Below are 26,032 nucleotides of genomic sequence, written 5' to 3' on the forward strand. Positions count from 1 at the left end.
CATGTTCCCAGTGTTGGGGGAGTCCAGAACCAGAGGCCACAGTTTAAGAATAAGGGGTAGACCATTTAGAACGGAGTTAAGGAAAAACTTTTTCACACAGAGGGTTGTGAATCTGTGGAATGCTCTGCCTCAGAAGGCAGTGGAGGCCAATTCTCCGGATTCTTTCAAGAAAGAGTTAGATAGAGCTCTTAAAGATAGAGGAGTCAAGGGATATGGGGAGAAGGCAGGAACAGGGTACTGATTGTGGATGATCAGCCATGATCACAGTGAATGGCGGTGCTGGCTCGAAGGACAGAATAGCCTACTCCTGCACCTATTGTCTATTGTCCATTCAGAAATCTGATGGCGGAGGGGAAGAAGTTGTTCCTGAATCATTGAGTGTGGGTCTTCAGGCTCCTGTACCTCTTCCCCAATGGTAGTGAGGAGAAGAGGGCATGTCCTGGGTGATGGGGGTCTTAATGATGGACAGCACATTTTGAAGGTGTCCTTGATGCTGGGGAGGCTAGTGCCAATGGTGGAGCTGGCTGTGTTTACAACTTCCTGTGGCTTTTTCTGATCCTGTGCCATGGTCTCCCCCATACCAGACAGTGATGCAACTGGTTGGAATGCTCTCCACAGTACACCTGTAAACACTTGTGAGTGTCTTTGGTGACGTACTAAATCTCAAGCTCCCGGTAAAGTACAGCTACCATCATTTTAATTGCATCAATATTTTGGAGCTTAGCAGGTCAGGCAGCATCTATGGAAAAGAGTACATTTGACATTTCGGGCCGAGACCCTTCACAGGATCCTGCTGTTATCTGGGGTATCAACTGCCCATGAGTTAAGAGAGCCAGGTCAGTTGGGTATGAAATGAAACTGAACATTGTGAAAAGCTGGTTAATGATTTGTGCTATGTGTCAGGCTGGACGTGAGGACTGCAGTTTTCTGTTTATTGTTCTGTGCAGAAGCTTGATAAAGATACAATGGCTTTCGAAAGAAAGGCTGAACGGAGCAAAGTTTTACAAGGACACAGGATAAAGGGTAGTGGGACAAACCAAATAGTTTTTTCAAGAGATATGTGCCGACTTAAAAGACTAGGATAAGGAAGAACAGAACACAAATTTTAAAGCAAATTTATTATCAGTCCATATGTGTTACCATATACAACGCTGAGATTCATTATCTTGTGGATATCTACAGAAGAATTTAGAAATAATTTTAGAAATAAAGCAATACATAAACAAAGACTGACAAATAACCAACATGGAAAAGACATACTGTGCAAATAAAAAGGGATAAATCCTGAGAACGAGTTGCAGGTTGTAGAATCCATTCAGTGTTGAGATGAGTGAAGTTATCCACACTGGATCAGGAGCCTGATGGTTGAGTGGTAATAACTGCTCCTGAACCTGGTAGTGTGAGACTCAAGGCTCCTGTACCTCCTGCCCGATGGTAATGAGAAGAGAGCATGGCCTGGGTGGTGGGGATCTTTGATGATGGATGCTGCTTTCTTGTGGCAGTGCGCCGTGTAAATGTTCGCAATGGTGGGGGAGACTTTTCCTGTGATGGGCCAGGGTGTGTCCACCACGTTCTGTACATTTATAGTATATTCACAGGAACAATGATCATACAGTGGTGGGTAAGTGTGTGTGTGTGTGTGTGTGTGTGTGTGTGTGTGTGTGTGTGTGCGCGCATCCAGAGGAGCCTTTAAAACTTTTTACATCAAACATGTAAACATGTGACCCTCTAGAACCAGAGAAAGTGATTTTAGTAGATCTTATGTGATCTACCAACATCAGGGAAATTAACAAACACACACACACTCAATCCCAGAGTGCCAAGACCTTGAGTCAGAGGTATAAGAAAAATGGACCTTGAATATCTAGGGCCTGAAGTGATCCCAGTAAAGACCAGAGGGGTTGGCGAAAGGTTAGATCTCCAGGAACTGAACATTTATCAATGAGCAGAGCAGAAAATTTACAGGGCAGCAAACAAGAACACAAAATCTCTTTAAAAACATTTACAATCTGAACCAAAACGTCTGTCTGATTGTACATATGATGGGCCTCCAGGACCTTGCCCAATGATAAAACTAGCATTCATTAACAAAGTACAAAGGGGAAAGTAATGGTAGATCAGTGGTCTGTATTGTCAGTCTCCTGGCCAGCAGTATCTGTGAATAAGCACCCTATATAATGCATTCCATAATAAGCATGGTTGCTTAGCAACCTGCCAGACTTTGACACCGCGTAACAGGAGAACGTGAAACCAGTGTTTAAAATATGCTTAATGATCATTCCTTCAAGCACAGACCTTCACAGCAAGTTTCTTGACAAAGCAGCATTTCAGATTTCTTCGTAAACAATTTCTTCGTAAATGCCTTTGACTTCCAACACCAGCACATGAATCAGAGAGTGGATAGGTTGAACTCAAAGCTAAACAAATAAAAAGATGACCAAGTAAACAGAGTTTGTACTTCTGCCACACTGCTGATAACCTGAGGGTGTACATTATTTATTGATCTAGTTTGACTTTAATAACCATATGCTGTTTAACTTGAATGTAAGGTGGGAGGACCTGACACGTCCTCATTGCTACCCTCAAGGAGGAGGTAGAGGAGACTGAAGACAAACACGAGATGGTCAGAGACAGCTTCTTCCCCTCCACCATCAGATTCCTGAGTGGTTCATGAATTTATCAGAATCAGGTTTAATATCACTAGCATATATTGTGAAATTTGTTGTTTGGGGCAGCAGCACATTGCAATGTATAATAATAAAAATCTATAAATTACAATAAGAAATATAGATGAAGATTAAATTAAATAAGCAGTACAAAAATGAGAGCAAAGAAGAAGGAAAACAGTAGTAAGATGATGTTCTTGGTTTCACTGTCCATTCCGAAATTGGAGGTGGAGAGGAAGAAGCTGTTCCTGAAACACTGAGTGTGTGTCTTCAGGCTCCTGTACTCCTCCCTGATGGTAGCGATGAGAGGAGGACATGTCCTGCGTGATGGGGGTCTTCAGTGATGGATGCTTCCTGTTGGGGCATCGCCTATTGAAGGTGTCCTCGATGCTGGAGAGGTGAATGCCCATGATGGGACCATTTATTTACTTACAGCGCAAAATAGACCCTCTCAACCCTTTGAGCTATGCTGCTCATCAATCCCTCAATTCAATCCCAGCCTAATTACAGGACAATTTACAATGACCAATTAAATACCAACTGGCACGTCTTTAGACTGTGGGAGGAAACAAGAGCACACAGAGAAAATCCTCGTGGTCACAGGGAGAACGAACAAAGTCCTTAAAAAAGCAGAGCAACACATACAATGTGCTGGAAGAACTCAGCAGGCCAGGCAGTATCTATGGTGTTTCGGGCCAAAGCCCTTCAGAAGGACTGGGTTTCAGTCCAAATTGCCGACTGTACTCTTTTCCAAAGATGCTGCCTGGCCTGCTGAACTCCTCCAGCATTTTGTGTGTGTTGCTTGAATTTCCAGCATCTGCAGATTTTCTTTTGCCTGTCCTCCGGCTGTGGAAGGAATTGAAGCCAGGTCATCTGTACTGTAAAGTGTTATGCTAACCTCTATACTACCGACTGAGTTTACAATTTCTGCAGTGGCCCCTCCTTACCAGAGAGCGAGGCAACCAAGTAGAATGTTCCCCGGGTTACATCTATGTGACTATTTCCCTTTTTCATTTAAAAAAAATTTTTGCAACTCATAGTAGTTTTATGTCTTGCTTGGAAGGGATGTACGCAGACACTGGTGTGGAAGGGGTGTACACAGTTATCTAATTAAACTAACAAAGAAATACATTTTACATGCAGCAAAGTTGAAAATGCTGAGAATACTTGATTTGAAGTGGTTGATCTTGCCAGTGGGTTTGGAAGCCTGTAAGACGCCTCATCTGTAATGATGGATGAGGCTGGGGAAGGGTTGTGTTTTCCCCCTGCTGCAGGTGTAGTTTGACCTGTGCTGTGCCAAGAGTGGATGGAATTGGAGGAAGATTATTGGGAAGAATTATACTGAGATTCAGCCAGCATTGTCTGTCTAAAGATGTGAGTGCTGGTGAGAGAAGGCATTGTGGGTATTGGATAGGGATTGGCATTTGTTGTTCAATGGGGGATTTAAGATTGGGATAATCAGCATAGTAACATATTGCTATGGCAGCACCTGTGACCTGGACTATATGTTTTCTCACTGGTCTATAAGGAGTTTGTACTTTCTCTCCGTAACTGTGTGGGTTTCCTCAGTGTGCTCTGATTTCTTCCCACATTCCAAAAATGTACGGGTTATGGTGAATGAGTTGTGGGAATGCTTTACTGGCCCAGAAACACGTTGACACTTGTGCTCTGCCCCTGACTCATCGTTGGCCATTGATGGAAACAACGCATTTCACTGTATATTTTGTTGTTTCAATGTATGGCTGACAAGTAAAGCTCATCTTTAATCTTTGTGTCCATGCGATTCATGAGGATGGGGATTATCAGTGGAGATGTGCTGAGGTTGGGGTTTGGGAGGAGGTGAGTAGGTGTTTTCACACCGTGGGCTGGAGGTGGGAAGAAAGGATTGAGGGGAAGTATCTTCTTCACAAGAAAATATTCCAGCCTGGTGTAGTCCAGTGGTCCCGGGTTTTGTCAAGCGACAGGCTTCACAGGGCCAGCCTGGCCTTGGCCCAAGATCCCTCTGTAGTATTCCAGAAGGAGCATTACATAGATAATGAAGTCAACCCCACGAGCACTGACGTGGATATAGCTTTCGAAACATGAGGCTGATGGATGACTAAATGTGCCTGGTCACATTTCACTTCACAGTCAAAAGCATTGCATCACAGCCTGGCATGGAATGTGATGCACCAGAGACTACAGAGAGTGGTGGAGAGTACCCCAGGGTATAACTCTTGCCCGCCTCAAGGACATCTACAAAAGTCAATATCTCAGGAAGGCAATATCCATCATTAGGGACCCCTACCATCTGGACCATGCCCTCGTCGTAATGCTGCTATCAGGCAGGGGGTACAGGAGCCTGAAGTCCCCCCATCTATCCCCATCCTCCCTTCCCTCCATCCCCCCCCATCCCCAATCGTTCTGCTTAGCGTTGCTCTAGATCACTGCAATTGATTTTTTTTTTCCATTGCCATCCCCATGACAGAGGGCAGTGTGGTGCAGCAAGGCAGCTTGGTGGATGTTGAGTATGAGATCCACCTTCCTGTTTGTTCTGGCGAAAGCACTGGCAATAACTGAGAGCACAGTCTCTAAACGTGTTCATACAGGTGCCGTCTGTACCTTGCAACTCAACCTGCTGAAGGGTCTCAGCCCGAATCGTCAACTGTTTCTTCCTCCTCATGGATGCTGCCTGACCTGCAGACCTATCACCTATCACCTGCCACCTAGTACTCCCTGACCCCCCCCCCCCCGCCCCACAACCTTCTTATTCTAGCTTCTGCTCCCTTCCTTTCCAATCCTGGTGAAGGGTTTCAGCTGGAAATGTCAACTGTTTATTTATTACTTATTTCCATAGACACTGCCTGACCTGCTGAGTTCCTCCAGCATTTTGTGTGTGTTGCTCTGGATTTGCAGCATTTTCAGACTTCCCCGTGTTTGTGATTGCAGTTCAAAGTGCAAGAACTGAGGTTTAATTGTGTTTATTTTGCCACCTCTGCTTTCTGCAGCAATCATTGCAATCGTGGTCACGCCATGATTTACTCAGGACTGCCATCGGTTTCTCTGGCCCACAATTCCGATTGATCTCACACTGCCTTCATCTGTATTCATTGCTCTTGTACCTATTGATCACATTGGGGTACAGAGTGTTCGAGATCTCTGCAGCACCAACTGCAAAGCAGTCAAATCTAACTCAATGCCTGCATTAATTGGGAGTAAGTTAGACTCAGCTAAGTTCTTCATTCCTATCACAACTACTCGTCCTTCTGTAGCACCTTTTCTTTAAAGGTAAAGATTAGTTTCATTTGTCACATAGAAAACATAGAAAATAGGTGCAGGAGTAGGCCATTCGGCCCTTCGAGCCTGCACCGCCATTCAGTATGATCATGGCTGATCATCCAACTCAGAACCCTGCACCAGCCTTCCCTCCATACCCTCTGATCCCCCTAGCCACAAGGGCCATATCTAACTCCCTCTTAAATATAGCCAATGAACTGGCCTCAACTGTTTCCTGTGGCAGAGAATTCCACAGATTCACCACTCTCTGTGTGAAGAAGTTTTTCCTAATCTCAGTCCTAAAAGGCTTCGCCTTTATCCTCAAACTGTGACCCCTTGTCCTGGACTTCCCCAACATCGGGAACAATCTTCCTGCATCTAGCCTGTCCAATCCCTTTAGGATTTTATACGTTTCAATCAGATCCCCCCTCAATCTTCTAAATTCCAACGAGTACAAGCCTAGTTCATCCAGTCTTTCTTCATATGAAAGTCCTGCCATCCCAGGAATCAATCTGGTGAACCTTCTTTGTACTCCCTCTATGGCAAGGATGTCTTTCCTCAGATTAGGGGACCAAAACTGCACACAATACTCCAGGTGTGGTCTCACCAAGGCCTTGTACAACTGCAGTAGTACCTCCCTGCTCCTGTACTCGAATCCTCTCGCTATAAATGCCAGCATACCATTCGCCTTTTTCACTGCCTGCTGTACCTGCATGCCCACTTTCAATGTCTGGTGTATAATGACACCCAGGTCTCGTTGCACCTCCCCTTTTCCTAATCGGCCACCATTCAGATAATAATCTGTTTTCCTATTTTTGCCACCAAAGTAGATAACTTCACATTTATCCACATTAAATTGCATCTGCCATGAATTTGCCCACTCACCCAACCTATCCAAGTCACCCTGCATCCTCTTAGCATCCTCCTCACAGCTAACACTGCCGCCCAGCTTCGTGTCATCCGCAGACTTGGAGGTGCTGCATTTAATTCCCTCATCCAAGTCATTAATATATATTGTAAACAACTGGGGTCCCAGCACTGAGCCTTGCAGTACCCCACTAGTCACTGCCTGCCATTCTGAAAAGGTTCCGTTTATTCCCACTCTTTGCTTCCTGTCTGCTAACCAATTCTCTATCCACATCAATACCTTACCCCCAATACCGTGTGCTTTAAGTTTGCACACTAATCTCCTGTGTGGGACCTTGTCAAAAGCCTTTTGAAAGTCCAAATATACCACATCCACTGGTTCTCCCCTATCCACTCTACTAGTTACATCCTCAAAAAATTCTATGAGATTCGTCAGACATGATTTTCCTTTCACAAATCCATGCTGACTTTGTCCGATCATTTCACCGCTTTCCGAATGTGCTGTTATCACATCTTTGATAACTGACTCCAGCAGTTTCCCCACCACCGATGTTAGGCTAACCGGTCTATAATTCCCCGGTTTCTCTCTCCCTCCTTTTTTAAAAAGTGGGGTTACATTAGCCATCCTCCAATCCTCAGGAACTAGTCCAGAATCTAACGAGTTTTGAAAAATTATCACTAATGCATCCACTATTTCTTGGCCTACTTCCTTAAGCACTCTGGGATGCAGACCATCTGGCCGTGGGGATTTATCTGCCTTTAATCCCTTCAATTTACCTAACACCACTTCCCTACTAACATGTATTTTGCTCAGTTCCTCCATCTCACTGGACCCTCTGTCCCCTACTATTTCTGGAAGATTATTTATGTCCTCCTTAGTGAAGACAGAACCAAAGTAATTATTCAATTGGTCTGCCATGTCCTTGCTCCCCATAATCAATTCACCTGTTTCTGTCTGTAGGGGACCTACATTTGTCTTTACCAGTCTTTTCCTTTTTACATATCTATAAAAGCTTTTACAGTCAGTTTTTATGTTCCCTGCCAGTTTTCTCTCATAATCTTTTTTCCCCTTCCCAATTAAGCCCTTTGTCCTCCTCTGCTGAACTCCGAATTTCTCCCAGTCCTCAGGTGAGCCACTTTTTCTGGCTAATTTGTATGCTTCTTCTTTGGAATTGATACTATCCCTAATTTCTCTTGTCAGCCACGGGTGCACTACATGTGTATCAAAGCGTACAGTGATGAGCATACGTGATGAGCTGGGGACAGTCCATTAGTGTCACCGCGCTCCTGGTACCAACAGAGCATGCTCACAACTTACTAACCCTAACCAGACCGTCTTTGGGTTGTGGGAGGAAACGATGAAGCCCATGCTGACATGGGGAGAGCACTAATTGAACACCAATCACAGGCACTGTAACACGTCATGCTAACCGCTACGCTACACTACCGGGCTGTCATTTCAGAGAAGGAAAGTAACCTTGGCAACGATCATTTACATTCGCCTGGGGCCTTTAATGTGGTTAAAACCATGAAAGTAAAAGTGGAATATGGCCAATCAGCCCATCGAATAAGCTCTGCCAATTTCATTATGGCTGACCCATTTTCCCTCTCAAATCCTTCCTCCTATCTTCTCCCCATAACCCTCGCACCCTGACTAATCAAGAACCTATCACTTCAGAGTAGCTAAGATCAATACTGAGTGAGAGGCTCCAGGACGGGGAATGAAATCTCACCACAAAATTACAGGAACTGGTTTGTCAGGATTTTTGCTCAGTGTAACTATTGTATCAGTTAATCTGCCCAAATGTAGACTGTGCAATTAAAGACCTGAAAGTATATCCCCTGAGAGAATTGAATGCTATTTAAAGAATTCTTCATTTTCTTTAATTTTTCACTTTCTGTTTGTGTCCTATTTCTCTAATTATTGAATGATTAGCGCAGGGGTTCAGCTCTGTTGTAGCTTACATGATACTGTGTAGATGAGAAGTGGGAGGAGTGCTTCAGACTGAAGGATGCAGGTGTACAACAAGAACTATTGAAAGGAATTTGTGTAGCTGCAGCAGGATACGTAGGAATGGAAATCAGAAACTACACATGGTGTACACGAGATCCTGCAGATCCAGATGCTGGAAATCTAGAGCAACACACACAAAATGCTGGAGAAGCTCGGCAAGTCAGGTAGTGTCAATGGAGAGGAATAAACAGTCAAGTTTTGGGCTGAGACCATCAGGACCGGAAAGGAAGGGGGAAGAAGCCAGAAGAAGAAGGTGGATGGAAAGGGAAGGAGTTCAAACGGGAAATGTAATAGGTGAACAATACTCCAAGTGAGGCCTCACCAGTGCTTATGAAGCCTCAACATTATATCCTTCCTTTTATATTCTAGTCCTCTCAAAATGAATGCTAACATTGCATTTGCCTTCCTCACCACTGACTGAACTTGCAAGTTAACCTTTAGGGAATCCTGTATGTAGATTCCCAAATCACTTTGCACCTCAGTTTTTAAAATTTTCTGCCTGTTTAGAAATAGTTGACGCTTTTGTTCCATCAACCAAAGTGCATGGCATTTAATAAGGTACCCCATGCAAGGCTTATTGAGAAAGTAAAGAGGCATGGGATCCAAGGGGACATTGCTTTGTGGATCCAGAACTGGCTTGCCCACAGAAGGCAAAGATTGGTTATAGATGGGTCATATTCTGCATGGAGGTCGGTGACCATGATTGCCTCAGGGATCTGTTCTGGGACCCCTTCTTTTCCTGATTTTTATAAATGACCTGGATGAGGAAATGGAGGGATGGGTTAGTAAATTTGCTGATGACACAAAGGTTGGGGGTGTTGTGGATAGTGTGGAGGGCTGTCAGAGGTTACAGCGCGACATTGATAGGATGCAAAACTGGGCTGAGAAGTGGCAGATGGAGTTCAACCCAGCTAAATGTGAGGTGGTTCATTTTGGTAGGTCAAATATGATGGCAGAATATAGTATTAATAGTAAGACTCTTGGCAACCAAGGCCTCAACGGTGGAACAGGCAGATGAAGTTACTTCGAACTCAACAGCTGTGAAGGCGGATGAAGGCTGCAACAAATCCATCGGCTCCAATCGTCGTGGTTTCCGTGCCATTGGAATCAGTTGGTTGATTTGTGAAGTATCGTGTGCTTCTTGGAGTGCAACATCAAGTACACATTAAACAAATACACGCACAGGTGTCTTCGCTCTGTGGGCCACTTCTTCAGAAGGAAGACCATCATCCTCGACCTCAAGGGATAGCCATGACGAGGACGACTTGGCAGTGTGGAGGATCAGAGGGATATTAGGGTCTGAGTCCATAGGATGCTCAAGGCTGCTGTGCAGGTTGACTCTGTGGTTAAGAAGGCATATGGTGCATTGGCATTCATCAATCGTGGGATTGAGTTTAGGAGCCAAGAGGTAATATTGCAGCTATATAGGACCCTGGTCAGACCCCACTTGGAGTACTGTGCTCAGTTCTGGTTTCCTCACTATAGGAAGGATGTGGAAGCCATAGAAAGGGTGCAGAGGAGATTTACAAAGATGATGCCTGGATTGGGGAGCATGCCTTATGAGAATAGGTTGAGTGAACTCGGCCTTTTCTCCTTGGAGCGACGGAGGATGAGAAGTGACTTGATAGAGGTGTGTAAAATGATGAGCGGTGTTGATCGTGTGGATAGTCAGAGGTTTTTTCCCAGGGCTGAAATGGCTAACATGAAAGGGCACAGTTTTAAGGTGCTTAGAAGTAGGTACAGTGGAGATATCAGGGGTAAGTTTTTTATGCAGAGAGTGGTGAGTGCGTGGAATGGGCTGCTGGCGACGGTGGTGGAGGCAGATACAATAGCATCTTTTAAGAGACTCCTGGAAAGGTACATGGAGCTCAGAAAAATAGAGGACTGCGGGTAACCCAAGGTCATTTCTCAGGTAAGGACATGTTTGGCACAGCTTTGTAGCTGAAGGGCCTGTATTTTGCTGTAGGTCTTCTATGTTTCTATGTTCGAATTCCCTTTACTCCACTCTAATACAGATAGATATGACTTTAGCTTCTGTCTTTCAAATTGCAGGGTGAATTCTATCATATTATAATTACTTGCGGTGGACAGTGAGGAATGCTATCAAACTTGCAGTGGTATATGGGTCAGTTGGAAAGATGGCAGATAGAATTTAATGTAGGTAAGTGAAAGGTGTTGCAGTTTGGAAGGACCAACCAGGATAGGGCTTACATGGTGAGCATTAGGACACTGAGGAGTATGGTGGAACAAAGGGGTCTGGGAATACAGGTCCACAATTCCTTGAAAGTCACGTCACATACAGATAGGGTCATAAAGAAAGCTTTTGGCACATTGGCCTTCATAAATCTATGTATTGAGTGCAGGAGTTGGGATATTATGTTGAAATTGTATAAGATGTAGTGAGCCCTAATCTGAAGAATTATGTGCAGTTTTGGTCACCTTGCAGAGAAAATTTCGAAGGATGTTGCTGGTACATGAGGACATGAGTTATATGGAAAGGTTGAATAGGTTAGCACTTTATTCCTGAGAACATAGAAGATTGAGGGGAGATTTTATAGAGGTATACAAAATTGTGAGGGGTATGGATAGGGTTGGTGGGGTGGAGATATGTCTCTGCCAAAGGAGGTTTAAGGTGCTCCTTCCCACCGCTGGTCTACAAGTCACTCTTAGGCAAAGTGTAGCACCTGTTTTGGTCCCTGATCAGGGTCTTGTGAAGCCATTGGCACAGTTGGTGGATGGTTGAATGAGCAGTTGGTGCATATGGCAAGTCCTGGTTATGCGACCACTGATGTCAGGCAGACAATCTAATGAGTATCGATGATAGCTGGGGTCACCTGTCTTGTAAAGACGCTGCCCAGAAGAAGGCAATAGCAAACCACTTTTGTAGAAAATTTTGCCAAGAACAATCATGGCCGTGGAAAGACCATGATCGCCCATGTCATATGACATCGTACGGAATGATGATTATAGATACGGTTAACGCAAGCAGGCTTTTTCCACTGAGGTTGGGTGAGACTACAACTAGGGGTCATGGGTGAAAGGTAAAATGTTTAAAGGGAACATGAGGGGGTCTGTTTCTGTGCTATAGTGTTCTATGAAAAAGAAACAAAATAACAAGAAAGAGATCGCAGGTTCATAGATCATTCAGTATTGTTTTGATGGAGGGGAAGATAGTATTTCTCAATGTGCATCTGATACTTCCTCGCCAATCGTATTAACGAGAAGAAAGCATGTCCTAAATAATGAGGGTTCTTCGTGATAGATGCCACCTTCTTGATGCATGGCCTTTTGAAGGTGCCCTCAATGGTGGGGAGGGTTGTGCCCATGTGGGAGCTGGCTGAGTCTATAGTCCTCTGCAGCCTCTTGCAATCCTGTGCATTGGACCCTCCGTGCCAGGTGGTGATGCAACCAGTCAGCTGTGTACATACATCTATTGATGCTTCTGGACACATCTTCAGTGATGAACCTGGAATCAGCGGGTGTTTCGGGTCTTTCAACATCATACAACCTCCTCCAGGTGACCCAGCCGGGACTGATCAGACCCCAGCTTATGTCCAGATGGCTAGCTACTTATGACTCCACGGCTCCCCTTCTTTTGAGCCACAGCCATCTTGAGGCCCTCTCTGCCGCATCGGTGGTACTGCGGATGGCTCTCCTCTTCCTCTCTCCCTCGATGCCCAAAATGCTGAAGGCTCTAACTAAAGAATGGGCTACGAATCCCCTACAGCCAGCCTCCACTGGGAGACACCTCGCTCTCAATCCAGCCTGCTGACAGTTGCTGACCAGTCCTGCGTACTTGGAGAGCTTCCTTTCAAAAGCCTCTTCCAAGCTATCTTCCCATGGGACTGTCAGCTCCAGCAGCACCACTACTTGCTTAGTCGAATGCTGTCCACCGTACCTCTGCACAAATTTGGAAGTGCCTTGTGATATCAAATCTCTTCAACCTCAATGAGATTTCTAATTCTTGTTGAGTGACTCAATAATTTATGGAGAATCAGTTTACATTATGATGTAGTGTTTATGTACAGATAAGAATTTGTTCAGCAATCAGAATTTTGATTATATTAGCAATTAGATCTAAAGAAGACCACAGACTGCTCCGTGTTGCAGATATATAATTTTGGTGTGTATATAGCAATCTGTCTGGTAAAGAAAACCATTCAAATAAAACTAGAGGAAAAGAATTTTAACGACGTTAAAGGTCTCACTCTAAATAAGAACTGGAATTCAATTGTAAACAAAGTGGGAGAGCGGAAACCTGATTGGATGAGGACTAACCAATCAGGAGGGATAGACGACGGGGTATGAATACCACCAGACTAGACATGCCCAGGCATCACCCCTGAAGAAGATGGCAGAGCGTGTCATCAAAATGTTGGTTATAATCGATATCTGTACCCAGCTGGAAGCCTGAGAAGAGTTTGTTCGTCAATATGGCAACATCGTTTGCGTAGCTGGAGAATACCATTCACCACAGTATTGTAGACACTACCCCTGCCACCCTCCTGGCAACTTCGTTTGACTCTTTCTCAATTTTAGCGAAGGGTCTTTACCTGGAAACATTGTCTCTGTTTCTCTTCCAAAAGGTGTGGCCTCCTTTGAGCATCGTGCCTTTTCTTCTGATACAGTATACGAATGCTTCAGCATTGTTTTTAGCACTCACTCGCTGAACCCTGCCAAAACTCAGAACGTTACCTTGTTAACTGTATCATCATCCTCCAACATTAGATTAGATTAGATTATGAGGACACGCAGTCCTTTTTTATTGTCATTTAGTAATGCATGCATTAAGAGATGATACAATGTTCCTCCAGTATGATATCACAGAAACACAAGACAAACCACGACTGGAAAAACTGACAAAAACCACATAATTATAACATATAGTTACAACAGTGCAAAGCAATACTGTAATTTGATAAAGAACAGACCATGGGCACGGTGAAAAAAAGTCTCAAAGTCTCTTGAAAGTCCCATCATCTCACGCAGACGGTAGAAGGGAGAAACTCCCTGCCATGAACCTCCAGCGTTGCAAACTTGCCGATGCAGCATCCTGGAAGCATCCAACCACAGCTGATTCTTGGGTCCCTCCGAAAACTTCGAGCCTCCGACCAGCCCTCCGACACTGAGCACCGAGCACCATCCCTGCCGAACGCTTCGACCCTGGCCCTGGCAATAGGCAAAGCCAGGGATTTGGGGCCTTCCCCACCATAGATTCTCGATCGCACAGTAGCAGCGGCAGCAAAGCAGGCATTTCAGAAGTTTCTCCAGGTGTTCCTCTGTGCTTCTCACGTCTGTCTCCATCAAATCAGGATTGTGCACGGCCCCTATTTAACAAATACGATATCATTTCGGAGCGGCCGCGCGCACTGCGTCGTGCTGCCATCTTCTCCTCCCCCTTTAGTTATCCCACGTGTGGTAACATGTGGTAAGGGATGAGTTTTGTTTGTCAGATATCCATCAAAACATCCAGTGAACTGCTTTGCTTGTGTAGGGGATGTGCTGGGGCAGCCTGCAAGTGTTGCCTTGCTTCCAACATTACATAGCATGCCCACAGCTTACTAACCCTAAGCTGTACCTCTTTAGAATGTGGGAGGAAACTAGAGCGTCTGGAGGAAATCCTCGCAGACAGCAGTGGGAATTGAACCGCGAATGGTGATGGCTGCCATTGTGCTAACTGCTACACTGGATGGAAAAGTTCAGATCTGATCCATGGGTTGTGGGTTTGGTTAGCAGAGGTAGTCCTTATTGCAGTTTCATAGGGTCGTACAGTACAGAAACGGATCTTCAACCCAAATCATCTGTGCTAACCAAGGTGATTCCATTTACCCCGTGTTTAGTCCATGTTCCTCTAAACATTTACCATCCGCGTATCTGTCTAACACACACGAAATACCAGAACAACTCAGCCAGTCAGGCAGCATCTATGGAGAAGAATAAACAGTTGACGTTTCAGGCTAAGACCCTTCATCAGGGCTGGAAAGGAAGGGAGTGGAAGCCAGAATAAGAAGGTGGGGAGGGGGAGGAGTACACACTGGCAGGTGACAGGTGAGGGGGAAGGTGGGAGAGTGAGGATTGAGTAAGAAGATGGGAGGGGGTAGGATGAAGAGTCTCAGCACGATACAGCAACTCCATAGATGCTGCTTGACTAGTGTTTCTCCAGCATTTTGAGTGCATTGCTCAAGATTTCCAGCAACTACAGAATCTCTTGTATTAATGTACTTACTAAATGTCTTTTAAACGTTGCAATTGGGCCAACCTCTGTGACTTCCTGTGACAGCTCATGCCATATTCCTAGCACACTAAGTATGAAAAATGTTGCCCCTCAGGTCCATAAGACCATAAGACACAGGAGCAGAATTAGGCTATTTGGCCCGTCAAGTCTGCACTGCCACTCATTCATGGCTGATCCTTTTCCCCCTCCTCAGCCTCACTCCCCAGCTTTCTTCCCGTAACCTTTGATGCCGTGTCCAGTCAAGAACCTATCACTCTCTGCCTTAAATACACCCAAACAACCTGGCCTCCACAGCTGCCTGTGGCAACAAATTCCACAAATTCACCACCCTCTGGCTAAAGAAATTTCTCCCCATCTCTGTATTAAATGGATGCCCCCCTATCCTGAGGCTGTGCTCTCTTGTTCTAGACTCTCCCACCATGGGGAAGCTTCCTTTCTACGTCTACTCTGTCTAGGCCTTTCAACATTCGAAAGGTTTCAGTGAGATCCCCGCCCCCATCCTTCTGAGTTCCAGCGAGTACAGACCCAGAGCCGTCAAATATTCCTCATATAACCCTTTCATTCCCAGAATCATCCTTGTGAACCTCATCTGGACCCTCTCCAATGTCAGCACATCCTTTCTACAATACTCAAAGTGAGGCCTCATCAGTGCCTTATAAATCCCCAGCATGGACTGAACCTGCAAGTTAACCTTTAGGGTGTTCCGCACAAGGACTCCCAAGTCTCTTTGCATCTCAGAGTTTTGGATTTTCTCGCCATTTGGAAAATAGTCCGCACATTTATTTCTACTACCAAAGTGCATGACCATGCATTTTCCAACATTGTATTTCATTTGCCACTTTCTTGCCCAATCTCCTAATCTGTTTAACTCCTTCTGCAGCCTTCCTGTTTCCTCAACACTACCTGCTCCTCCACCAATCTTTGTATCATCTGCAAACTTGGCAACAAAGGCATCTATTTAACTTTAAATGTTACCCCTCTCACCTCTTGCCTGCACTCTCTAATGTCAGACTCCCCTACCCTGTGACCGTCCACCTTATCTGTGCCCCTAGTGATTTAAACTAGGAAAGCAGTCACATCGCGTCAATAACTGAAGCCTTGGATTCCTGACAATGTCTTTGTTACCCTCTCTAGCTTCTCACATGGTAACCTGGGTGTGCAGTTCTGGGTACAGTGACCATAAGTTCACTCAGTAGTCCAAGTGCGGTCTCATCAATCAATGCCTTGTGCAGCTGTAATGTGATGTCCCAACTTTTCTACTCAAAGCCCCGGACAATGAGGCAAGCATGCCATGTAAACACGAGGAATTCTGCAGATGTTGGAAATTCAATCAAGCCAAGAGCTGGACAGGTGATTGGCATATCTCTCATATCCTTTTTGCCAATCACTTGTCCAGCTCTTGGCTCCATCCCTTCCCCTCCTGTCTTCTCCTATCATTTCAGATCTCTCCCTCCCCCTCCCACTTTCAAATCTCTTACTAGCTCTTCCTTCAATTAGTCCTGACGAAGGGTCTCGGCCCGAAACGTCGACTGTACCTCTTCCTAGAGATGCTGCCTGGCCTGCTGCGTTCACCAGCAACTTTGATGTGTGAAGCATGCCATGTACCTTCTTTCCATCACTGTGTGTGTTGCCACTTTCAGCAAACTATGTACTTGTACCCTGAGGTCTCGCTGTGTGCTGGCAAGTGGTTAAGGCGTTGGACTAGTGATCTGAAGGTCGTGAGTTCGAACCTTCTGCTGAGGCAGTGTGTTGTGTCCTTGAGCAAGGCACTTAACCACACGTTTCCCCCAGCGGCGGCGGTTGGTGCAGTATGGACAGCACAAGAGTGGCACGGTAGCGTAGTGGTTATTACAACGCTTTACAGTATCGCTGACCTGGGTTCGAGTTCCGCTGCTGTCTGTAAGGAGTTCTCCCCGTGACCACGTGGGTTTCCTCCATGTGCTCCGGTTTGCTCCCAGGCCGAAGACATACTGGTTGGTAGATAAATGGGTCTTTGTGAATTGTCCTCTGATAAGGCCAGGGTTAAATAGGGGGTTGCTGGGCAGTGCAGCTCGGTGGCCTGAGATACCTGGTCTGCTCAGTATCGCAATCAGCTCGGTGGGCCAGAAGGGCCTGAGATACCTGGTCTGTTCGGTATCGCAATCAGCTCGGTGGGCCGGAAGGGCCTGAGATACCTGGTCCGCTCGGTATCGCAATCAGCTCGGTGGGCCGGAAGGGCCTGAGATACCTGGTCTGCTCGGTATCGCAATCAGCTCGGTAGGCCGGAAGGGCCTGAGATACCTGGTCTGCTCGGTATCGCAATCAGCTCGGTAGGCCGGAAGGGCCTGAGATACCTGGTCTGCTCGGTATCGCAATCAGCTCGGTAGGCCGGAAGGGCCTGGTCCGTTCGGTATCTCAATCAAAGACAAGAGAAAGTAAGGAAAAGTAAAACTGTTTCTCAGATATTTCTAGAGTTGCTGAGCTTTTCATCAAAAGTAAGACAGCCAGGTTGTGGACAGCTGTTGTGCTGATGGGCACAGATTTCAGTTACACGTGACATTTGTAGGTGCTGGTATGGCTTGTTCTGCCTTGCTGAGAAAGAGTCCGACAATTCCTGGAAGCATTTACTGTGAGAACACGCCAAGGTAATTTTCAATTAATCCAATCAGTGACCAGTGAGAAGTGCTTGTTGCTGATTGAATAATTCTCTGCTTTTGTACCTGTCAAATGGTTTAAAATGTGTGTCTGTAGTGATCAGAAGCACAGCGATTCTGCAGATGCTGGGATTGATAACTGCTGGAGGACTGCAGCAGACCGAGCAGCATCCACGGAGAGGAATAGGTAGTCAATATCTTGTTTAGTCAGCACTGGGCAGGAAGGCGGAAGAAGCCATTAACTGGGGGAGAGGAAGGATTGCAGGCTGGCAGGTGATCGGTGATGGTGGGAGGATGAAGTGAGAAGCTGGGGGGGGGTGGTAGCTGGAAAACGTAAAGAGCTAAAGAAGAAGGCATCTGATAGGCGAGGACAAAGAAAGGGAAGGAGGAGGGGATCCAGAGGAAGGTGTAGGGCAGGTGAGGAGGAGAGAAGGAGTAAGGGGGAGACTGACTGGGGAATGGAAAAGAAGAGAATGGAGGTGGGGGGGGTAGAAATTACTGAAATTAGAGAAATCAGTGTTGATGCCATCAGGTTGGAGGTCACCCGGATGGAATATGAGTTGTTGCTCCTCTGACCTGAGTGTGGCCTCATCTTGGCTGTAGAGTCTCTGTAGTGATGTGGGAACAGACATTTTCCATTTAAGTACAAGGTATGCTGGTCAATGCCCGACCACTTGTTTAAACTATCTGTATGTTTTCTGTGGTTCAGTAATTGATGGCTTTCAGTATTTCCTTCCCTTCCTGTTCAGCAATCCAGTAACTGTCCACACATCTCACTCTCTGTTCATGTTTATAGAAAAAGGTCTCTTGGCTTTCCCTTAGGAAAGGTATAGCTCCCCCCCCCCCCGACCTACTTCCATTTTATACTGTGCTGGCATTGGAGTGTATCCAGAGAAAGTTCCCAGGAACAAAAGAGTTAACATCTGAGTAGTGTACTTGTGGGAGTTTAGAAGAATGAGGATTGATCTAATTGAAACCTATCAAATATTGAAAGGTCCAGATAGAGTGGATGTGAGGAGGATATTTTGTATTTCGATTAGTGGGTGGGTCTAGAAGCAAAGGGCACAGCTTCAGAATAGAGGGAAGTCCAATTAGGACAGAAGTAAAGAGGAATTTCTTCAGCCAGAGGGTAGGGAATCTGTAGAATTCATTGCCACAGGAGAGGCGGCTGTGGAGATCAGGTCATTAGATGTATTTAAAGCAGAGAAGCTTACTGTACATCTAGATGGACTCTTATCGACAACAGCTCGGCATTCAGTAATATCATCCCCTAAGAACTAATCAAAAAGCTTCAATACCTCCTTGTGCAATTAGATCCTCAACACTTTAAATTCCTCAGTGTTACTTTTTTGGTGGATACGTCCTGGCCCAGCACGTAAGTGCAATTATGAAGAAGACAATTCCTGAGGAGTTTGCAAAGATTTTGCATTACATCTAAAACTTTGACAAACATCTATAGATATGTGGTGGAGAGTATATTGACTGGTTGCATCACAGCCTGGTTTGGGAACACCAATGCCCTTGAATGGAAAATCCGACAAAAAATAGTGGATTCAGCCCAGTATATCCCAGGTAAAGCCTCCCCACCATTGAGCACATCTACACAAAGCATTGTCACAGGAGAGCAGCATCCATCATCGGGGACCCCCACCGCCCAGCCTATGCTCTCTTCTCGCTGCTGCCATCTGGAAGGAGGTACAGGAGGCTCAGGACCCACACCACAAGGTTCAGGAACAGTTATTGCCCCTCAACCATCAGGCTTCACTCACCCCATCACTGAACAGTTCTCACAACCTATGGGCTCTTCATCTCATGTTCTTGATGTATATTGCTTATTTATTTATTAGTTTTTTTCCCTTTTGTATTGACACTGTTTGTTGTCTTTTGCACACTAGTTGTCTGCCCTGATGGTGCGGTCTTTCATTGATTCTGTAATGGTTATTGGATTTACTGAATATACCCGTGAGAAAGTAAATCTCAGGATTATATATGGTTTATTTTGAACTTTGAACATGCATCTTGAGAGGTTCTTGATTAGTCATCAGGGCATCGAGGGTCATGGGGAGAAGGCGGGAGAATGGGGTTGAGAGGGATAATGAATCAGTCTTGATAGAATTGCAGATCAGACTCAAAGGGCTGAATGACCTAATTCTGCTCTTGTGGTCTTACGGTATTAAAGGCTCGCTGCCATAGCTCTCCCACAGAGCTTGGGGTAGTGGATCTGGGCTTTGGCCTTAAAATAGTTGAAAAGTTCATAAATAAATAAATAAGGATCTTTGAAAAAAAAATTTAAGGTAAACCTAGTGAAAGTTGAATTCATATTGAAAAATCTCAGCATGAATTAATGTGAAAATAAGAACTGGATGGGATTATGCTGGAAATGCCAGTCATGATTAGCATACAGCTAACGGGCACGATCCTCATACACAATATATGGTGGCACTTGCGGGCTGCTCTCAGCACATCCTCAGACTGTTGGTCATTAATGCAAACGACCCATGTTTCGATGTACACATGATAAATAAATCTGAATCAATCAGATACAGAAAACTCTGTGAGATATTTCCTCAGGAGATTGACTGTGATTTATGTTCATATTCCATGGAAGTACCATCCTTTGGGACTCTTGATTCTATTCATCAGTAATTTAGCAAGTAACCATGTACTATTGTGTTGTTTGTGTTGAGAATGGTGATGGCATATAGTGTTTAAGCTACTGTGCTCATCATAGAGTAGAAATAGCTCATTCAGCCCAGCAAGCTTTGCTATTCCATCATGGGTGATTTATTATCATACTCAACCCCATTCTCCTGACTTCTCCCTGTAACCTTTGACGCCCTTTCTAATTGGGATGAGCCCTGAACTAAGGAACTATATGTAAGGTTTTGAAAGCTGGAATCGGTTGGGTGGGGGGAGGGCCCTTGCGGAATAGAAATGAGGCAGGAGGGAAATCAACAGGGTAGCTGGGGAAAGGGTAGGAGCACTGTATGACAAAGGAAGAGTTATGCCTCCTACCAGGGGAAGTGGGTAATGTACTAAATCAGTATTAACCGACGAGAAGGAAATGGGTGATAGTGAGATTATGGAGGGGTGTATTGAATTCTAGGGTGTGCTGATATCAAGATGGAGGAGGTGTGTTATTGAGATGGATAAGTCCCAGGCACTGGTGGGATCTATTCCATGTTATTGAGGGAGGCAAAAGAGGTGATTGTTGAGACCTTGACAGAGATCCTTGTGTCCTCATTGGTCTCAGATGACATCCCAAAACCTGGAGAAGAGCTGTTGTTTGTTTGTTTAAGGTGAATGGGACAAACCAGAGATAATGGGTAGGTGAGCCTATCAGTAGCAGGGCAATTATCATAGAAGGTGTGTAGGGATAGGATCTACTAACATTTGGAAAAGAACAGGGATTAATGATGAGAATAGAGAGGTTTTGTTCTAGGAATGTCATGTTTTAGGAACTTGGTTGAGTTTTTTGAGGAGGTAACAAAGATGATTGGTGAAGGTTAGGGAAGTGGATGGTGTCTACATCCATGTAATCCTCGAGCGTACTTGGAATCTGTTTTTTCTATAATAATTTGGGATCAAAAACAGGAGAGGAAATTTGTCTCTTGCCTCATGATAACCCTTCTTTCTCATCTTCTTCAAAAGGACCTAGCATCACAGAATGCCGCTCACCAGAACAGGAGACCTTCACGTGCAGTTGGAGTGCTGGAAGCATCCAGAATCTGACTGAACATGGCCAGCTGAAGTTCTTTTATGCAGAAGGGTGGGTATTGATTTGCTTTTTCTCCCCATGTTTGGGTGATTATTTTATGCCATAACTGAATCAGTGTCTACGGTTGATACTCACCAGCACAATTAACCAGTCATGTTGCTTGTAAAATAAGTGGATTAATTCAGTGAAGCAGCTCTTCCTTTTCAGACTCGTGTTGACAGTCCATTGTTGAGCAAAGTGTGAGAATCTTGAGAATTTCTCCCCATGTGAGAAATAGAAACTTCAACACATGAAATAAAAACCAGCACAGCTCCATTTTCTACATGTGGGGTTTTCTGATTTTACACAAATCCAAGTGCCGTACTACCAGAAAAGGAAAGCACTGCCTTCATCTCTCTCTGGGTCCCCTCCTGTACCCCTTCTTCCCATGGTCTACTCTCCTCTCCTATCAGGTTCCTTCTTCTCCAGCTCTTCACCTCTTCCACCTATTGCCTCCCAGCTTCTGACTTCATCCCCCCTTCCCCCACCCACCCACCTTGCCCCTCACCTGGCCTCACCTATCACCTGCCAGCTTGTACTCCTTCCCCTTCCCCCTCCCCCATCCTCTTATTCTGGCTTCTGACACTGTTTGTTCCAGTCTTCATGAAGGGTCTCAGTCTGAAATGTCAACTGTTTATCGCCCTCCACAGACACTGTTTGTCCTGCTGAGTTCCTCCAGCATCTTACGTGTGTTCCTGTGGAGGGCAAATGCCAGATTGGCACCTGAGGAATGGAATTAGAATTTGTGTAGGGACTGGAAAAGCTGATTGAGGTGCTGATAGTCATGAAAGTGTTTTGTAGTTAGCATTTAGAGTTTTAAATTCACTTAAATCTTGTAGGTTTTTCACAGCGTAAGTCAGCAGTGCACAAGATGTTGGTTACACGGTGGAAGAGGTGGTAATCCCAACTGCAGGCCCTTCAAAATGGAATTGTGCTTTTACATAACACCGCTTACGCAGAGTACAAACTTTTGATTTCTGTCAGTGGGAGGATTTATTGAAGTGGAGAAGTCAAAAGTTTATTGTCCTCTGCACGGGTACATGCATGGATGCAGTGAGAATCTGATGCAAGGCACAAATTGTAGCATTTACAAGAAAAACATACACTAAGTTTTACATGAGTGAAGATGATTAGAACAAAAAAAACAAGTCTATTTTAGTGCAAAGTGATCTAAATGGGCATAGTGCTGCTAAATTGTAGTGATAAGGGTTGTGTCAGTTGGTTCAAGAACAGAATGGTTGAAGGGAAGTAGCTGTTCCTGAACTTGGAGCTGTGGGACTTCAGGCTTCTGTACCTCCTGCTCATTGGCAGGTATAAGAGAAGGCATGGCCTGGATGGTGGGGATCTTTGACGATGGATGTTTTCTACCTCGATATAGAACATAGACTATTACAGCACAGTACAGGACCTTTTGGCCTCTGATCTTGTGCCAATCTGAGATCAATTTAACCCTTCCCTCCCACATAGCCCTCCATTTTTCTTCCATCCATCTGCCTATTTAAGAGTCTCTTAAATGACCCTAATTTATCAGCCTCTACCAACACCCCTGGCAGGGCACTTCATGCATCCCCATTCTCTGAGTAATGAACTTTCCTCTGCCAACCCACTATAATTTTCTCCAATCACCTTAAAATTATACCCACTGGTGTTAGCCATTTCTGCCCTGGGAAAAAGTCTCTAGCAGTCCACTCGATCTATTACTGAGGGAGTGCCTCCTGTAAGATGGTGGGGAGGGATGTGATGTAATGTATTGGGCTGTGTTCTCTACTCTCTACAGCTTCTCGCGTTCCTACTCTACCGAACTGCGATGCTCTTGTACTTCTATTGAGAACGAGGGACAACTCGAAGGGGGAGATTAGAAAACAGAAAAGACTAGAATGAGGAAGAGGAATTTGTTTTTACAAAAAGGTAGCAAAAGGAAAAGGAGAAGTTTAGGTAGTGTGCAGTGTTAGAGGAAGTAAAGTCAAGGAGGTAATTGACTGATTCAGCTCACCGCAGGGGACTGAGCAGGTTGAGAGAGTACTGTTAAATTCCTTTTCCTAAAAGCCCTTTCTTTCACCTATATATTACCCATTAACCACTGGCTGTTGCTTTTGGATACAGTGACTTGTTCTTTTTAAACTACAAGTTCAATTGTTGTTCAACCATACATCAATAAACATGAATACAGCCAAACGAAACAGCATTCTTCCAGGGCCACGATGCAAAACACAGTACCAGCAGTCTCACACAGCACAAGGCACGTATACTATATATAGAACATAGAACTCTACAGCACATTACAGGCCCTTCGGCCCACAATGTTGTGCGGACCATGTAACCTACTCTAGAGACTGCCTAGAATTTCCCTAGTGCACAACCCTCTATTTTTCTAAGCTCCATGTATCTATCTAAGAGTCTGTTAAAAGACCCTATTGTATCCGCTTCCACCACAGTCACTAGCAGTGCATTCCACGCACCCAACACTCTGTGTGGAAAAACTTACCCATGTCATCCCCCTTGTACCTACTTCCAACCACCTTAAAACTGTGCTCCCTCGTGTTTGCTATTTCAGCCCTGAGGAACAGCCTCTGGTCAATGCCCTCATCATTTTGTACACCTCTATCAGGTCACCTCTCATCTTTCGTCGCTCCAAGGAGAAAAGGCCGAGTTCACTCAACCTATTCTCATAAGGCAAGCTCTTCAATCCAGGCAACATCCTTATAAATCTCCTCTGAACTTTCTCTATGATTTCTACATCTTTCCTGTGGTCAGGTGATCAGAACTGAACACTCCAAGTGGGCTCTGACCAAGGTCTTATATGGCTGTAACATTACTTCACAGCTCTTGAACTCAATCCCACGGTTGATGAAGACCAACACACGCTCTGCCTTCTTAACAACACTGGCATAATTACAATGGCAGTAAAAATAGCGTCAAAAAGTTAAAAGTAATAATGAAGCCCAAGTCCCTGAGTGTCATGTCCTGTAGATTGATGGTGGTTGAGATGTTGTTGGCAGGAACAAGCCTGCAGCAGTCCAATCATCATGTGCTAGTGCAGCCACAGACGATCGCATTGCAGCTTGTCTTCCACCAAGTGAATACTGGAGGGCAGTACTGATGATAGGGGTTAGCCCCTAACCAGCATTGACACTGTACCACATCACCTTCGGCACGGGTGAGCTGCAACAGACCACCCCACGGCTTGAGGGCCCGGTCCATGCTACATCCGAGCTCAGACAGCTCCCCTGCCATCGGCCTCACCAATGAACCACTGAAGGGGGTTTGCAGTATAAAGTATAAAAAGTACTATCCTACGTATCAAGTAATTCTGTAAAATGTTGCAACGCACATCAAAGTTGCTGGTGAATGCAGCAGGTCAGGCGGCATCTGTAGGAAGATGTCCTGACGAAGGGTCTTGGCCTGAAATGTCGACTGCACCTCTTCCTACAGATGCTGCCTGGCCTGCTGCGTTCACCAACAACTTTGATTTGTGTTGCTTGAATTTCCAGCATCTGCAGAATTCCTGTTGTTTGCTGTAAAATGTTGCCTTCTTTTTGAATCAGCTCCAGTGTAGTTTTACTTTACATATTCACAAATCCATCCAATTTACTGCAGACCAGAAAATCCATGGCCATTTTAGTTATTCTTTCTTTAATATTGGCCTCCAGAGTAGTATTGGGTGAATGAACGCACCTTGTTAATTAAATCCGGCTGCAAGCTGTAAGAGCCATAGTCCCATGCATGTGAACACTCTACCAACTCCTCCTGACTCCTCATGATGACAGAGAGCCACTAAAAGAGGCAGCTTACTTATTTGGCACCACAACTATCCCTATAACTGTTTCCAGTTTAGCAGTTAAATTGTTAAACTGACTGGTTGGTATATCTATGCTGCTTTAATTTCCATAAGACATAGGAGCAGAATTAGGCCATTTAGCCCATCGAGTCTTCACCAGTCCATCATGGCTGATTTATTATCCCTCACAACCCCATTCTCCTGTCTCTCTATGTAATCTTTGACCTCCTGATTAATCATGAACTTATCAAACTCCGCTTTAAATATACCCAATCACTTGGCCTCCAGAGCCATCTGTGGCAACGAATTCCACAGATTCACCACCGCCTGGCTTAAGAAATTCCTTCTCATCTCTGTTCTAAATGGATGTCTCTCTGTTCTGAGGCTGTGCTCTCTTGTCCTAGATTCTCCCACTATAGGAAATATCCTCTCCACATCCGTTCTGTGGGGACCTTTCAGTATTTGATAGGTTTCAGTGAGATCCCCCTCATTCTTTGAAGCTCCAGTGAGTCCAGGCCTGGAGCTATCAAATGCTGCTCATACATTAACCTTTCATTGCCGGGGTCATCCTTGTGAACCTCCTCTGGACCTTCTCCAATGCTAGCACATCTTTTCATCAAATATTTTAAAATAATTCTTAAATATAATTATATTATTTTCCTGATGCTGCCTCCTCTGCAGTGGAGAGACCCATCGTAAACTGGTGGACTACTTCGTCCAGCACCTCTGCTCCATCCGCCAAAAGCGGAACTTCCCAGTGGCCAAACATTTTAATTCTGATTCCCATTCCCATTGCTACATGCCTGTCCGTGGCCTCCCCTTGTGCC

The 26,032-nt window shown here is 45.1% G+C and overlaps 1 protein-coding gene across 2 annotated transcripts in view; it reads left to right on the forward strand.

Annotated features, from left to right (window-relative positions):
• The window catches only part of ghra (growth hormone receptor a), a 175,809-nt gene that overhangs the window by 88,239 nt on the left and 61,538 nt on the right, over positions 1–26,032 (forward strand). For both annotated transcript variants that reach the window (XM_063049644.1, XM_063049643.1), the window contains exon 3: positions 21,322–21,439. In XM_063049644.1, the coding sequence (XP_062905714.1) occupies positions 21,322–21,439 (118 nt within the window). The remainder of the gene's footprint in view (positions 1–21,321; positions 21,440–26,032) is intronic.

This window comes from Mobula hypostoma, chromosome 5 (assembly GCF_963921235.1).
Source record: "Mobula hypostoma chromosome 5, sMobHyp1.1, whole genome shotgun sequence".
Taxonomy (NCBI): Eukaryota; Metazoa; Chordata; class Chondrichthyes; order Myliobatiformes; family Myliobatidae; genus Mobula; species Mobula hypostoma.